This window comes from Mus caroli, unplaced genomic scaffold (assembly GCF_978045245.1).
Source record: "Mus caroli unplaced genomic scaffold, Mus_caroli_1 scaffold_13, whole genome shotgun sequence".
In the NCBI taxonomy this organism is placed as follows: Eukaryota; Metazoa; Chordata; class Mammalia; order Rodentia; family Muridae; genus Mus; species Mus caroli.
The window spans coordinates 2592201-2607380 of NW_028227268.1; the positions used below are offsets into that span (position 1 = coordinate 2592201).

The following is a 15180-nucleotide window of genomic DNA, read 5'->3' on the forward strand; positions in this document are numbered from 1 at the left end:
CACACATTCCCACGCACAATGGGGCTCTGCCATGAAGCAGGTATAGCAGTGGCAGCCTTGCCAAAGCCCTTGGGGTCTGTAATAGTAGTCAGCTATTACACTTAATCTGCCTTGGGTCCTGAGGAGACTTACCAGCTTATCGGGAAGGTGCTGGTCATTGTCTAGGGCCCTCCAGAGTTCCTGTAGATGATTCATGAAGTCAGAGAAATTTGTTCTTTCATCCATCTTGTACAGCAGAGAAGCATAGCCCTGCACGGCATCGTGGAAACAGGCCACCCGGTCCACATCAATGTCATTCTCTCCCGCTGAGATGGAGGCCAAGTCCACAAACACCTTGAGTTCGTTGATGTCTTGAGAGGAGAGAGATCAGCATACAACCAGCTGAGTTTGGGGCAGTAATTGTAAGTGAAGCTATAACCGGACACCAAGGCCTTGGTTTGACCCACGTCCTGCTTTTGCTAAGAACACTGACCATATATTGAATCTGTTGACTGACTGCTTATCTTTATCAGGCAACACATCTCAGGCATTAGACTAGGCTTGTATTGCACAGTATAGTCTTGACTATGTAACATCACTTAAACATAGAGACCAAGGCTCAGATGATAAAGAATATACTGACAATGAGAAAAACTGAGATGACTCTCCACAGGCTTTTGATCCAATTAACAGCTACGCATCAGGGTGGAACCAAAGCCCACAGAAGGAAGCAACATAGTGAGCGTTGGAGCCAGTGCAGCCGCCATGGCAGCAGGAGGCATGCCTTCCACCCACAGGTCCCAGGGTATAACAATCTGCCGCTTGCCCTCTTCCCACCTCCTCTCCACCTCTCACTTCCCCACCCCGCCTCTGCTCTTTCTAATCTAGATAACAAGCTACCAAGCTGTCTGCTGGATAAAGCCTTCATGAGGGTGTTATAAAAAACACCCTGTGTAGACAAGAGCTGTCCTGTCTTCTGGAGGAGAAGGATAAGTGGGGAGGAGAGCTGGAGAGATGGCTCAGTGGTTAAAGCACCGGCTGCTCTTCCAGAAGACCCAGGTTCAGTTCCCAGCACCCACATGGCAACTTACAACTATAACTCCTGCTCAAAGGGATCTGACACCTTCTTCTGGCCTTCCTGAGTAGCAGGCATGTGAGGGTACATAGACACACGAAAAATACCCATACACATAAAAAATAAATAAAATTATTTAATCGAGGGCTGCAGAGATGGCTCAGTGGCTAAGTGCTGACTGAGCCAGCACTGTTCTTCCAAAGGTCCTGAGTTCAATTCCCAGCATCCACATGATGGCTCACAGCCAGCTGTAATGGGATTAGATTCCCTCTTCTGGTGTGTCTGAAGACAGCTATGATGTACTCATATAATTAATATAAATAAATATTTTTAAAAAGTAATTTAATTGAAAAATGAAAAGCTGGTTACCAGGCGGTGGTGGTGCACACCTTTAATCTCAGCACTCAGGAGGCAGAAGCAGGTGGATCTCTTGTGAGTTTGAGGCAAGCCTGGTCTACAGAGCGAGTTTCAGAATAACCAGAGCTACACAGACCCTTTCTCACAACAACAACAACAATGACGACAAAAAGACTGAAGAGATGGCTCAGTGGTTAAGAGTACTTGTTAGTCTTGGAGGGGACCCAAGTTAAGTTCCCAGCACCCACACAGGAGCTTTCAACCAATGGTAACCTCAGTTTCAGGGGATCTGACACCCTCTCGACCTCCACTGGCACCAGACACAGATGTGGCACGCATATATACATACATACATACATACATACATACATACGTACATGAAATCACTGTTACACACAAAATACTAAAATTAAAAGGCTAAAGGAGGTGGGTTTTTTAAGGAAAGAAAAAGGCCTTCAGCTATTCACAGCAAGCAGGGAGTGACAAAGAAGCAGAGACACCGTCTGAGTAAAACATGCCCCCAGTCAACGGGACACGCACTGCCAGCAGCTGTCCAGCTGATGCCGCTGGCAGGACCCAGGCAAGCCCATGCACGGGCTGGCCAGAGCTGGCCATACCTTCCAGGGCCTCGTGCAGCCAGCCAACAAGCTCTGTCTGCCGGGCGAGCTCCTCCAAGCAGCGCTGGCGAGGCTCACTGATGTCCTGAAGCAGCTGTTTGGCCTTGATGAACTGTGGGCTGATCTGGTCCAGTTTCTCATTACCAAAGTCCTCAAAGGAATCCGCCTGGAACATGAAGTTTAGCTTGTACTGCCCTGGTGAGCCATGGCTAGTCTTCAGGCAGGAGCAGCCAACCCATAGCAAGAGCCTGGTACTTACATCAGGGACCATAGGACTTCCTCCTCCCTGGTCAGCAGTACCTTCCACTTCAGCTTCCCCATATACACACCTCACACTCCACTCCAGAGCTTACATGGTCTTTGAAATCTGTTTCTCACCATCGTACTACCAGACCTGTCTCTCTCCATCTCTGTCTCTGTCTCTCTGTCTGTCTCTCTTATTTCAGCACTTATCTGAAGACAGAGGCAAGTGATCTCTGTGAGTTCAAGGCCAGCCACCACCTAGGTCTACATAGCAACAGCCAGGACAGCCAGCCTACATAGTGAGACCCTGTCTCAAAATAGAGACAAAAGAATTCCCATCTCAGCTCTGCCGGGTGATGTGCTGCTTGCTGCTGCTGTCTAGAGCTGATGCAATTGTATCTGGGACAGATGACCTTCCTTCCTTCTGTGCTCTTATGACCTTTTTAAAGAACATGGCAAAAGAGGCCATGAATTTAAAAGAGAGCAAGGAGAGAGATATACAAAGGAGAGTTTGGAAGGGGGAGAAACGAGTAACTGTAATGTCAGAAAGAGTAAAGTGGAAGAACATGGCCTCCTCTTAGACTGCTGATCCCCCGACGGATGGCCTGAAACCCACTGGTTCAGGAGCTATCATGAAGCAAGATGGAACCTAGGGCTTTGCTGTCCCCAGCTGCTTAAACCACCACCCCAACCACACTGCCAAGCCCCAGACACCTACCCAACCCAAGCCTTCACCCCTCAGCAGAGCCAGCAAACAACTTACAAAGTTTAACAATGGGTTAAGAACACTGAAGTCACCGGTCACACCCAAAGCTCTTCGGACCTGCAAGATGACCTTGGCAGAGCTGACAGCCTGGTGCAGGGTGTGATATTCTTTGATCTGCCCAACACGCTCTGAGATCCAACCTTTTTGGTCCTGGGGGTTCATAGTGCACATGAATTTAAGGTCGTTTTTCAGTTCATCATATTTATCTACAAAGTCTTTGAAGATGGCATCAACTTCAGCAAAGGTGATCTTTCCTGACTTCAGATTCTCATAGAGTGTGTAGAATTTGTCATAACAAGGGTTGTACAGGTATTCCAAGACCTCTGGAAGCAAAACCTTCAACTCTCTGGGGTCCTTATCCAGAGTATTCAGTGACTCTGCTGTTTCTTGCCAGAAGTCCTGGAAGATATGGCTGTCTTTCAGGGAGTCTAGCTTGCTTGCCATTTCTCGGATGTCAGGGCTCAGGCAGTAATGTGTCTCCCTTTTGAAGGATGAGGAATTGGGGAGCTTAATCACGGCTTCATTTAGTTTCTTATTGCTGAGGTCTTGAGAGTGGATTATTTCAATGTTTCCAAAATCCACTATAGAAACCAGAATTAAAGGGTGGGGGTTATTTATGTCAGTTTTCTTGTATTTTATCCTCCCTCTCTCCCCCTGACCCCCCTCATGTGTGTGAGCACATACACACCCCTTTTTGAGACAGATTTTCTGTGTAGCACTGGCTCTCTCTGTTTTACCTGCCTGTTCCCCTGCCGCCGCCCCACCCGTGCTAGGATTAAAGGCCTGTGCTGTGTCATCACCAGCTGGCTTCACCTCTCCTTCTTAGTGTAGGGAAAAGACAAAGTCTGAATATGTAGGCAGGCTGGCTTTCAACTAATTATTCTCCTAATTGCCAGGATTGTGGCCATGCACCAGGGTGAGCAGAGCTAGAGTTTGTCAGCACTGGGGACAGCTCCTGCCGCCCCAAACACTAGGCAAGCCCTCTGCTAAGGACACACAGCACTGGTTCTTCCTCTAGCTGCTTCTCTAAGAAAACAAACACAACCACTGCAGAACATGGACATCTTTCCTCTCCTCTGCCTTGGCTTTGTCAGTTTTCACAATAAGGAAGCTGGGTACACAACTGAGTAAAAAGTCAGTGGGAAACACACACACCTTTCTTCACTCCCTTCTAAGAGCACACTAATTATAAAATAGAAATTATATCTTAAAAGTCAGAAACTGGGGCTGGAGAGATGATGGCTCAGTGGTTAAGAGCACTGTCGCTCTTCCAAAGTTCCTGAGTTCAAATCCCAGCAACCACATGGTGTCTCACAGCCATCCACAATGGGATCTGACACCCTCTTCTGGTGCATCTGAAGACAGCTAAAGGGTACTTAGATATAATAATAAATAAATCTTTTATAAAAAAAAAAAAGTCAGAAGCTGGCTGGTCATGGTAGCACACACCTTTAATCCTAGGCAGAGGTAGGTGGATCTGTGTGAATTTGAGGATAACCTGATTTACATTGCATCCATTAAGGGCAAATGTCATACACAAGGGCTCAGTCACCAGGCCTGCCCCAGCAACACCAGAGACAAGCAGGAGCAACATGCAGGAACTGCAACATGCAGTTCCTAGTGCAGTGACCTACGATGTGCCCACTCCTCCTAGCCAAGCACCTAGACCTAGAACAGACATCCCAGACTTGGAGTGACTGAGACTGCAGGTCATCTGTCTGTCTCTTACTCAGCCAGGTAGATATGCTGTGTCTGCCAGAGTCGAGGGAAGAGGCCGGGGATACGCAAGGGAAGAGGCACAGAGTGCCCCTGCAGGATAAAAGAAAGCCTAGAGCTCCCTGACCGACCTAGTGCTGATGAGGTGCGCTGTCTGGGAGAATTACTGCCCACGGTGGGAAATCAACAGATAGTTCTAGCATAGAAAAGTTGGAGGGATGCTTGCAGGCATGGGAGTGAATAAAAGTCAGACTGATTACCTCTGGCAAATGCAAGTGAACTCCGATTTTAAAAAATTCTGAGCCCCAGAACCCATATAAACCTTGGGTAGGCATGACAGCCTGGCTGTTCCACCCTGGGGAGGCAGGGATGGAAGAATCCCCAGAGCAAACTGGCTAGCAAGGCTAGACACATCAGCAAGCTCTGAATTTGATTGAGGGACCCTGTCTCACTGAATATAGTGAAAGAGGACTCAAGAAAGATTCCCAGGATCTACCCTGGGCTTCCAGATGCACTCCCAAGTGCACATACATAGACACACACACACACACACACACACACGTATGCCCATGCCCCCACCCCTATGGAAATTAAAAATATTGCTGTAAAGCCCCTGCCCTAGCTGCCTCTACTCCGCCCCCACTGTGCCTTCCTCTGCCCTTCACCCTGAGGCCCCTCAGTCTTCAGTGCCACTCCTGGAGCCCACCTTGCACAAGGTGTTTCACTCTTCCGAGCTGCCTCAGGAGGCTCTCCACGTATCTCTTCTCTTGCTTGAGGAACAGCAGATCATCCCTTCTCCTTTTCAGTAAGCTCTTCACATCACAGGCTTTCTCTTGGGATGGCAGCCGCCTTCTATCTGGAAAGTATGTGACAGCTCACACAATCCTGTAAGTCTTCCATGTAATCACATTCCACTGCCTTTCTCTAAACGTGCTCCATGCCAGGGCCATGAGAAGGGAGCAGCAAGACTTGAGCTCAGCTAGTCTATGAAGATGGTGGCAGAGCAGGTTCTGCTGCCTTGATCCTACTGCTCTCTCATGACACTCCCCACAATAACTAAGCTCCCAGGCTCTCTGGCAAGAGCTGCTGGCAGTTACAGAGCCCAGAAACATACCCTGACCACAAAATGGCATACCCAAGCTTTCACCCTCTTTCCGTTGCTCAGCCGCCTAAAGGTGTTATCTCAATTTGGTACTTACTTAAGTTCCAGATGTCAAGAAACTGACTCTGGTGCTCAAGGATCAGCTCCAGCTGTCCAACCACAATGGTGCCATTTTCAAGTTCCCCTGCAACCTTCTGGAACACAGACTCAGCAGTGGCCATCAGCTGCCTGCCTTCCTCCGTGATGTTGTCTATGATTTTCTCATTGGTTCCTGCTCAGAAGGAGAGCACACGGTTCAGAGCCTGGGTCTCCTGAGCCATCAGTTCCCACCCATCGGTTCCCTGATGACTCCTCCTGCTACGGCGGCGCTCAGGCAGTCTCCAGAGACATCACTTGACCGGTGCACTGCTACTCGTTCTCCTGCACAGCCTGGCCATCATGCTCCCCATCTCTGTGAAACTTACAACTTAGATGACAAGATTTTAAATACATTTACTTAACTCGCAGAGGCAGGCGAATCTCTGGGATTTCAAGGCTAGCCTGTTCTACAAAGAGAGTTCCAGGACACCAGAGCTGTTACATAGAAAAACCCTATCTCAAATAAATACATTCATAATTTAAAAATTAAATAATAAAAATGATCTTGTTTATCTGAAACATTGAAAACCAAGCAGCCTTATCCAGCACTGTAAATCCATGAAACAACTGGGCATGTGACGCACACCTTGAATCCCCAGCACTCTGCAAGTATAGGCAGGTGCGTCTCTGTGAGTTCGAAACCAGCCCGGTCTCCATAGACCAGCCAAGGCTACATAGTGAGAGTCAGCCTCAGAAAAAGAAAACCAAAAAACCTGCAACAACTGGGATGCTCTGCAGCAGATGGACAGATCAAGAAACTTCAGCAGCTCTATGATAAAAGCAGAATTCAGCTGCCAAGCAACAAGGAGACAGGAGGAGCTTCGAATGTGAGTGCTGTCCATGAACAGTCACACATGTTCTCTAAGTCCACACATGTTAATGATTCCATAAACTACAGGAGAGAGAATAAAGAGGAGGGCCACAGATCCTTGGGACAATGAGTTTATTGTGTATGACACTGCGATGCACCAAACATGCTGTCATGCACCTATTAAAGCCCAGGGCGCCCTTCGAACCCCGACTTGACAAAAGTGTGCCAACACTGCCCAGCTCAACCATTACAAAGGCCACACCACACATTGCGGATGTGAACAGCAGGACAGGGTGCTGGGAACTATGTTTCCTGATGAGTCTTTCTAGAAAACTATTGATTGAAAACACACAGACTCTCAAGCTAACAGCAAATGCATATGGCAACCACCTCAGCAGTAACACTTTTTTGCCTCACACCTCACCGACCATGAGGGGCTCTCTGTTTGAGCTTTTCAAGATCCGGCAAAACTGAGACTTACAACCTGACCTAGGATTTTAGTGCCAAACCCAGCACCTTACCATGACAGGATCTAAAAGAGCAACCCTGCCTGTGCAGGTCCCTCCACTCTCCCTGATCAGCACATGGCAGCTGAAATGTCCAGGCCAGGACACCACCCTCCCCAAGCTCCCCACAAACACCAGAACATACCACACAGTTTGAAGAGCTGCCTCACATCTGGCCACTTGAGAAGGTATTTGAAGATCTCATCCACGTCAAACACAGGCTCCCCGTTATGCACAGGCCATGACTTGGTTATCACGGCAGACAAGAGGGTTCCAAATTTCTGCAAGTCTTGACAGGAGAGTCCCTCAAGCACACTGGTCTGAGACTATTAAAAAAAAAAAAAGAGTCAAACAAGACATAGTAATGTCTTATTAGTTTGTTTTGAAATAAGAGAAACATGAAAACTGCGTATGGTGGTACTTATTGATAATCCTGGCATTTGGAAAGCGGAAGTTGTAGGCCAGCTACACAGAAAATGCAAGGCCAAGCCCAGGCTAACTGAGAGCCCTCTCCTCACACACTTAAGACCTCATCTTAAAAAGTAATCTTTTCCTAAGTTATCCTTGGAGGACTGACTGCAGGTGATGGGCTAGTTACAGAAGAGGATAGGAAGCCTGCTGTCTCTCCAGTTCAGGGTCCAGTGGAAGCTCCACGGCCCGCAGCCATTCCGCGCTGACTGCCGACAAGTCCGCTGAGTCCATACTCCAGAGCTGCTTACTTTCACTGTGTGGTTTTGTGCTTCTCTGTTTTAACTGCAACTTTTTTTTTTAAAGATTTATTTATTGATTATATGTAAGTACACTGTAGCTGTCTTCAGACACTCCAGAAGAGGGCGCCAGATCTCGTTACGGATGGTTGTGAGCCACCATGTGGTTGCTGGGATTTGAACTCTGGACCTTCGGAAGAGCAGTCGGGTGCTCTTACCCACTGAGCCATCTCACCAGCCCTAACTGCAACTTTTTTATATTTTTTTTCTTTTTAAGTTTTCAATAATATTTGACATGTACTCAAAGTAGTTCACAGAGCCTCAAAAGGAAAATGTCTTAATGGGGTATAAAACAATGGCTAAATGCTTACCTACTGTGTGTAAAGCCGGGTTCAATGTTCTATACCACTCAACACACACACAAAACATAGAATAGAAGTAAGAAAGTGCAGGCCAGAGAGATGGCTGAGTGAGTAAAAGTGCCTCTGCCAAACTTCAGAGCATGAGTTCTTCCCTTGTGTCCCACAAGATGGAAGGAGAGAACTAGCCACCAAGAGATACCGTCTGATCTCCATGCACATGGGCCATGGCTGGCAGGCACGCAGGCACACATGCTTGCACACGCATGCACACATACACACACAAACACACAGGCACACCAAATTGTTAAGTAAAAAGTGTAACAGTAACATTTCTTGGAACCCTCTCCTCACACACTGCCAGCAGGATTTTGACAAGGTGCTGGGGCCAGTCATTTGCACAGCGCAAGCTCTCTGACAAATGATCCTAGGAAGCTAGCTCTCCACATACACAAACTGGCCCTTTACCTCACTCCTGACCCTGGAGCATGGGGCTTGCTCACAAGCCTGGCCCTTGTCTCCGTCTCCACCACCGAAGAAGCAAGAATCAACAGAGAGGAACACAACCCGGCAGTGCTGCTCATGGGGATGGAACTGAGGCAGGCAGGCCAACCGGCAGTGCTGCTCATGGGGATGGAACTGAGGCAGGCAGAGCAACCGGCAGTGCTGCTCACAGGGTTACACAAACCGGCAGTGCTGCTCATGGGGATGGAACTGAGGCAGGCAGAGCGACCGGCAGTGCTGCTCACAGGGTTACACAACCCAGCAGTGCTGCTCATGGGGATGGAACTGAGGCAGGCAGAGCGACCGGCAGTGCTGCTCACAGGGTCACACAAACCGGCAGTGCTGCTCAAGGGGTGCAACTGATGCTCAGCTGGGGAGATGGCCTGGCAGGGGTAACTGATGCTCAGCTGGGGAGATGGCTGGGCAGGGTCTGTGCAGGCGGCCAAGAAGCTTCTTTTGGTTTTGTTTTGAGATTCAAAGTCTCACCATGTAGCCCTGACTGGCCTGACCCTGGCTACATAGACAAGGCTGGTATTGATCTCAGGGACCCACCTGCTTCTGTCTCCCAAATACTAGGATTAAAGGCACGTGCCACCACGCCTAGCCTAGCAGCTGTGGTTCTGAGTGACACCTAACAGCCCAGAGAAGAGGAAACCATGCTATTTCTCAAGCAGTTGGAAGCGAATACTGGATCTTAGCATATGCTTGTCTCTAGGCACAAAGGAGGGTGAGCCAATGCAGTAGGGTCTCAGAACAAGCAGGCTTAAGCAGACCTTGACAGGCCACATCAGAACCCCCCTGTAAACCCATGCAGGAAAGACTAGTGACCTGGCAGGCAGAGCTCACAGCCTCGATGACACACTTCTCAAAGCTCCTCGACACACTGTCATGGAGTCCTCCGTCACGACACTGACTGCTGCAGAAGAAGGAGATCTGCAAACGGGGAGGCTCCTGCAGACAAGGAGGGAGGAATGAGGGCTGCAGGGTACCTCACTTCTACACCCCAAGGGAACACCCTGGGTCTTCACTGTCTCTGTGAGCACACATACTGTGCAAGTTCACAAGCTATCCAAGGAAAAGAGTGTCTGTAGCGCCACATGGTGGCTCTGGCCTGCTGTCCCAGAACCTGAGAGGCCACAGCAGGAGGAATTGCTGGGAGCTTGAAGCCAGCCTGGAATAGAGTGAGGCCATTTCAAAAACCCAAAACTTGTAGAGCCCTTTGTCCCACTCTGCGCAAAGCAAAAACCTGCCAGCACCAGTGCTTGTAAAAACAGGTATATTTTAAAATATAAGCCATTTTCCTAAGATTTGGATAAAACATTCATTATCATATTAAAAAATGATTTTCAAGGGCTGGAGAGATGGCTCAGTGGTTAAGAACATTGACTGCTCTTCCAGAGGTCCTTAGTTCAATTCCCAGTAACCACATGGTAGCTCACAACCATCTGTAATGGGATCTGATGCCCTCTTCTGGTGTCTCTGAAGTCAGCTATACTGTACTTATATATATATATATGTAATGTGTGTGTGTGTGTGTGTGTGTGTATCTTTAAAAAAAAATAAATCTTTAAAAAAACTAAAAATTGCCGGGCGTGGTGGTGCACGCCTTTAATCCCAGCACTCGGGAGGCAGAGGCAGGCGGATTTCTGAGTTCGAGGCCAGCCTGGTCTACAGAGTGAGTTCCAGGACAGCCAGGGCTACACAGAGAAACCCTGTCTCAAAAAAAAAAAAAAAAAAAAAAACCTAAAAATTAAAAACTGATTTTCCATGTCAGAAGCCTTCATTATTCACACTGAAGAACGTGGTGTGTGTGTGTGTGTGTGTGTGTGTGTCCCTCCATTGAAGCTGTTTCTATTAACTGCCCAATGCAGTGTCTGCAAGAGTGCAAGAGGACTTCCCTGTATATGATTAGGATCTCCATCATGACAAAACCCTGTCTTTAGTCTTCTAAGGCCATCACAAAAGAACTTTGACATTTGTTCTTCTGAAATCAAAAGTCAGTGACCAAATCAGAAACATGTCTAAAGTCATGGCTGCCTCACCACCATGAGCCTTGACACTCAAGTGCACCACTCACAACTGCTGTATACGTTAGGTGGCTGGCCTCCTCTACAGTCCTTTGTCTCCCAGGAAGAGTGCCCTGACGTCAGGTACCTGCTTGAGCCTCCCTTCCATGTCTCCCAGCAATGATCCCTTCCAGCCATGCTTCTCTGGGAAGCTGATTTCCACCAGCCGTCGCCAGACCTGCAAAATTAGAGTGACATCCACAAGGTAGGAAAGAAAAGCAAACTGACAGCCAGGCACAGTATGCCAATCTGTGGTCCTGCATACGTGGGGATTGGAAGCAGGAAGATCACTGAAGTCCAAGAGTTTTGAGGCTGACCTGGACACCACAGGAAGACCCTGTCTTGAGAGAAAAGGCAGGTGCGTGCTATTATAGCAGTATAAAGAGCTAAGAGCACCAGGCCTCAAGAACAATACGGCTCTCGGATCCTCACTGTCACTGTTGAACTATGTCACTGGTGTGTCAGGGCCACCACCACCCTCCCAGTGTGTCACTGCTCTTTGTTTAGAAAGGGTCTCCCCCAATGCTCATTCTGAAAAGTTTCAGACAGGGACACTAGCAGATACATGTGTCTTCCATAAAAGAATACAGAACACTGGGTGTGACGGCACCCACCTTTACTCCCCGTGCTGAGGAAGCAGAGGCAGGAGAATCTCTGTGAGTTCAAGGCCAATCTGGGCTACACAGCAAATTCCAGGACAGTTATAACTTTAAAAAAACAAAGCCGGGCAGTGGTGGCGCACACCTTTGATCCCAGAACCTGGGAGGCAGAGGCAGGCAGATTTCTGGGTTCGAGGCCAGCCTGGTCTACAGAGTGAGTTCCAGGACAGCCAGGGCTACACAGAGAAACCCTGTCTCGAAAAAAAAACAAAAGAATAAATGAACAAAAAACAAAACCAAAACAGAACAAAACAAAACAAAACAAAAAAAAAACCCTGCCACTAAGAGAACTAAAAAACAAAACAAAAGTACAGATAAGCTCACTCCACTTATGCACTAATACAGAATTAGATATTAGAAAGCCTTCAGTGTATTCTTTTCAAAATACAGTCACTTTTGCATTACACGGTGCTGCCGAGATAGCCGGGACAGCCACAGGGCTCTACCTGATTCCCCAGTCCTTGGTCACATCTTACACAAGTGTCAGGACTGAAAAACTGACTAAAACCTAATCTCCAGGCTTTGGGTAGAGGGTCTCTACCTTTTCTGCACGTTTCCTTTTGCCAGCTCAGGATGAACCTTTCATACCTGTGACTGTCATATTAGCCGCAGGCATCATGTGCTTCTCATACCTGTGACTGTCATATTACCTGCAGGCACCATGTGCTTCTCATACCTGTGACTGTCATATTACCTGCAGGCACCATGTGCTTCTGGAACACTTCCAGGTGGTGAACCCAGCAGCTGCCCAAACCCAAGCCCATCTGCAGGACAGCCTTTCTGCAGGCACATCTGGCTTTTTCCCCACAGAACTTCCTTTCTACCCTCTGCCATCCATTTCGATGTCACACACCTAGCTTACAGCTCCAACATGGCCTCCCACATCCCCAGCTGTAAGCAGCATTCCTGACACTGTACCTCCATCACCTCACAGCAAGGGGACCAGCCAGGCCCAGCATCACTTCCCATCAGGCCATGGGTTGTCAAGGTCCCTTCTTTACAGAAGGAACTCCCTGGCTAGAGTTCAGGCCATGATCACAGCTCTTGATCAGTAGTGATGGTCCCCAGTCCCTTATGTCCACACCTATATGCCTTTGGCAGCTTTGTAGCTCCCGGGAAGGCTTACCGCCATCTCTTCAGAATAGATAAGTCGGACAGAGGCTGAGCTGAAGAGCATGCGACTTTTAAACAAGCTGCGCAGCCAGTTTCTTGTGATGGCCAGGGCCTCCTGAAGGGTGCTTGTCACCAAGTCTTCATAAGATTTTTCGGCCAGCCCCTCGTCAGTATGCTGTGGACACAATTTCAAAATCTATAGTCACCATCAATCCTGATGGCCTGAGTCTGATCCCCAGAACCCATATGATGGAAGAAGAAAATTGACTCTTACAAGTAGTCCTGACTTCCAGACCCACACCATGGTGTTGGCTCTGTGTCTCTGTCTGGGTCTTCCTCACATACACGCATGCGTGCACAAGCAAATGCATACACATGCATACATACACGCAGTATAAATTTTGTGAAGAAAAACTAAAAGGAATAACATTAAAATATACATTTAACTATCTCCCATCGATAAAGTCAGAGTTGTGTTTGTGAAGAAAGCGACAGTGAAAAAGTCCGCTAGCATTTCCAAATGGAGGTGCACAGACTCAGGTGGGGGAGTGACCCACAACAATGAGAGAACACTATCTCAGCTGCACAAGGCAACTGAAGATAACAAGAAGAATCAAGTTCAGAAGCCGGGCGTGGTGGTGCACGCTTTTAATCCCAGCAGAGGCAGGCGGATTTCTGAGTTCGAGGCCTGGTCTACAGAGTGAGTTCCAGAACAGCCAGGGCTACACAGAGAAACCCTGTCTCGAAAAACCAAAAAAAAAAAAAAAAAAAAAAGAATCAAGTTCAAAGAGAGGTAGGAAGATCTGAGGAGGCAGCCAGGGAATGCAGCTCTCTCCGGCAAGCACAGAGGACTGCAAGCTGGTGAAGGTACAGGTGTACTGGGCCACCTCTAGGGACACCAATTTTGTTCCTCAGTTTAACTTAAATATAAAGAAAGTTCCCAAGGGGAAAACAAGGAGTGGACCTGTGCTCAGGGTAGGATGGTCCCCAGTGTGTTCTGTCAACAGTGGGAAAGAAGTACCCAGTTAACAGTGGGGTTCTGCTCTTTAGCTTGCCCTTGGACATCAGAAGCCTGGCCTACTGCCTCCCTCTCTCCCTCCAACCCAAGCCCCAGAACTGCCTCCAGCCCAGAGAGAGCTCAGCTGGAGCAGAGCCTCAGTCAACTCCCTCATGGCTGAATCAGCTCGGATTCCCTTTCAAATTGAGGTTACCGGAAGCCTACACCTCCAATACAGTGTCAGACAAACAAGTCCCACTCACCCCTGGAGGACTGAGCTTAAGCAGTTTACAGATAAGCTCAGCAGACAGGGCAGGAATCTCAAAGAACTGGTGGTTAGCTGTGATGTTGCAGACAGTTTCATGGAGGATCAAACACTCAGTCAAGTAGATCTGTAGCAGGTTCTCCCCAAAGATCCTACCCAAAAAAGTACAGAGAAATCATTGAAATAGGTGAGAAATGTCTTTCTAAGCCGGCGATCCGTCAGGGCGAAGCCATGTTCAGCTCGAGCGCCAAGATCGTGAAGCCCAATGGCGAGAAGCCGGACGAGTTCGAGTCTGGCATCTCTCAGGCGCTGCTCGAGCTGGAGATGAACTCCGATCTCAAGGCACAGCTGCGGGAACTCAACATCACCGCAGCCAAGGAAATTGAAGTTGGTGGTGGTCGGAAAGCTATCATAATTTTTGTACCAGTTCCTCAGCTTAAATCTTTCCAGAAAATCCAAGTCCGGCTAGTTCGTGAATTGGAGAAGTTCAGTGGCAAGCACGTGGTCTTCATTGCTCAGAGGAGGATTTTGCCCAAGCCAACCCGGAAAAGCCGTACGAAAAATAAGCAGAAGCGCCCCAGAAGCCGCACCCTGACAGCAGTGCATGACGCCATCCTTGAGGACTTAGTCTTCCCAAGTGAAATTGTGGGTAAGAGGATCCGTGTGAAACTGGATGGCAGCCGGCTCATAAAAGTTCACTTAGACAAAGCACAGCAGAACAACGTGGAACACAAGGTTGAAACTTTTTCTGGCGTGTACAAGAAGCTCACAGGCAAGGATGTTAATTTTGAATTCCCAGAGTTTCAGTTGTAAAGAAAATGACTGAATAAAGTGTCATTCATAGTTAAAAAAAAAAAAAAAAGAAAGAAATAGGTGAGAAATGAGAATAGGGAAGAGGGGAAGAAAAAGGTTAAATTAAAAAGAGCGGGTCCTCTGTGTGGGGTGTCTCCTGGCCTACACGTGCTGGTTCGTGTTTACTGAGTGTGTTTGCACACGGGGCAAGCAGGGGTTTAACTACTCAGCATGCCTGACACGCTGGGTTTCAATCCTCAGTTTGCAAAAGAAAAAGGGGGTGGAGGCTGGAGAAAGGGCTCAGTAGTCAAAAGCACTTGCTGTACTATCAGAGGACTTAAAGTCTGGGTCCCCACAGAACAAATGTCTGTGACTCCAACTCATGACAGCTGCAGGCTGAAGTCAAAG

The 15180-nt window shown here is 48.1% G+C and overlaps 1 protein-coding gene and 1 pseudogene across 6 annotated transcripts in view; one reads left to right on the top strand and one right to left on the bottom strand.

Annotated features, from left to right (window-relative positions):
• The window catches only part of Rnf213 (ring finger protein 213), a 103881-nt gene that overhangs the window by 59406 nt on the left and 29295 nt on the right, over window positions 1–15180 (bottom strand). For all 6 annotated transcript variants that reach the window (XM_029483690.2, XM_029483687.2, XM_029483686.2 and 3 more), the window contains 10 exons: window positions 13979–14132; window positions 12732–12893; window positions 11035–11124; window positions 9709–9831; window positions 7456–7636; window positions 5953–6126; window positions 5460–5609; window positions 3035–3618; window positions 2029–2194; window positions 133–350 (listed from right to left, as the gene is read on the bottom strand). In XM_029483690.2, the coding sequence (XP_029339550.1) occupies window positions 133–350; window positions 2029–2194; window positions 3035–3618; window positions 5460–5609; window positions 5953–6126; window positions 7456–7636; window positions 9709–9831; window positions 11035–11124; window positions 12732–12893; window positions 13979–14132 (2002 nt within the window). The remainder of the gene's footprint in view (window positions 1–132; window positions 351–2028; window positions 2195–3034; window positions 3619–5459; window positions 5610–5952; window positions 6127–7455; window positions 7637–9708; window positions 9832–11034; window positions 11125–12731; window positions 12894–13978; window positions 14133–15180) is intronic.
• LOC110304764 (small ribosomal subunit protein eS7 pseudogene) lies at window positions 14160–14842 on the top strand (annotated as a pseudogene).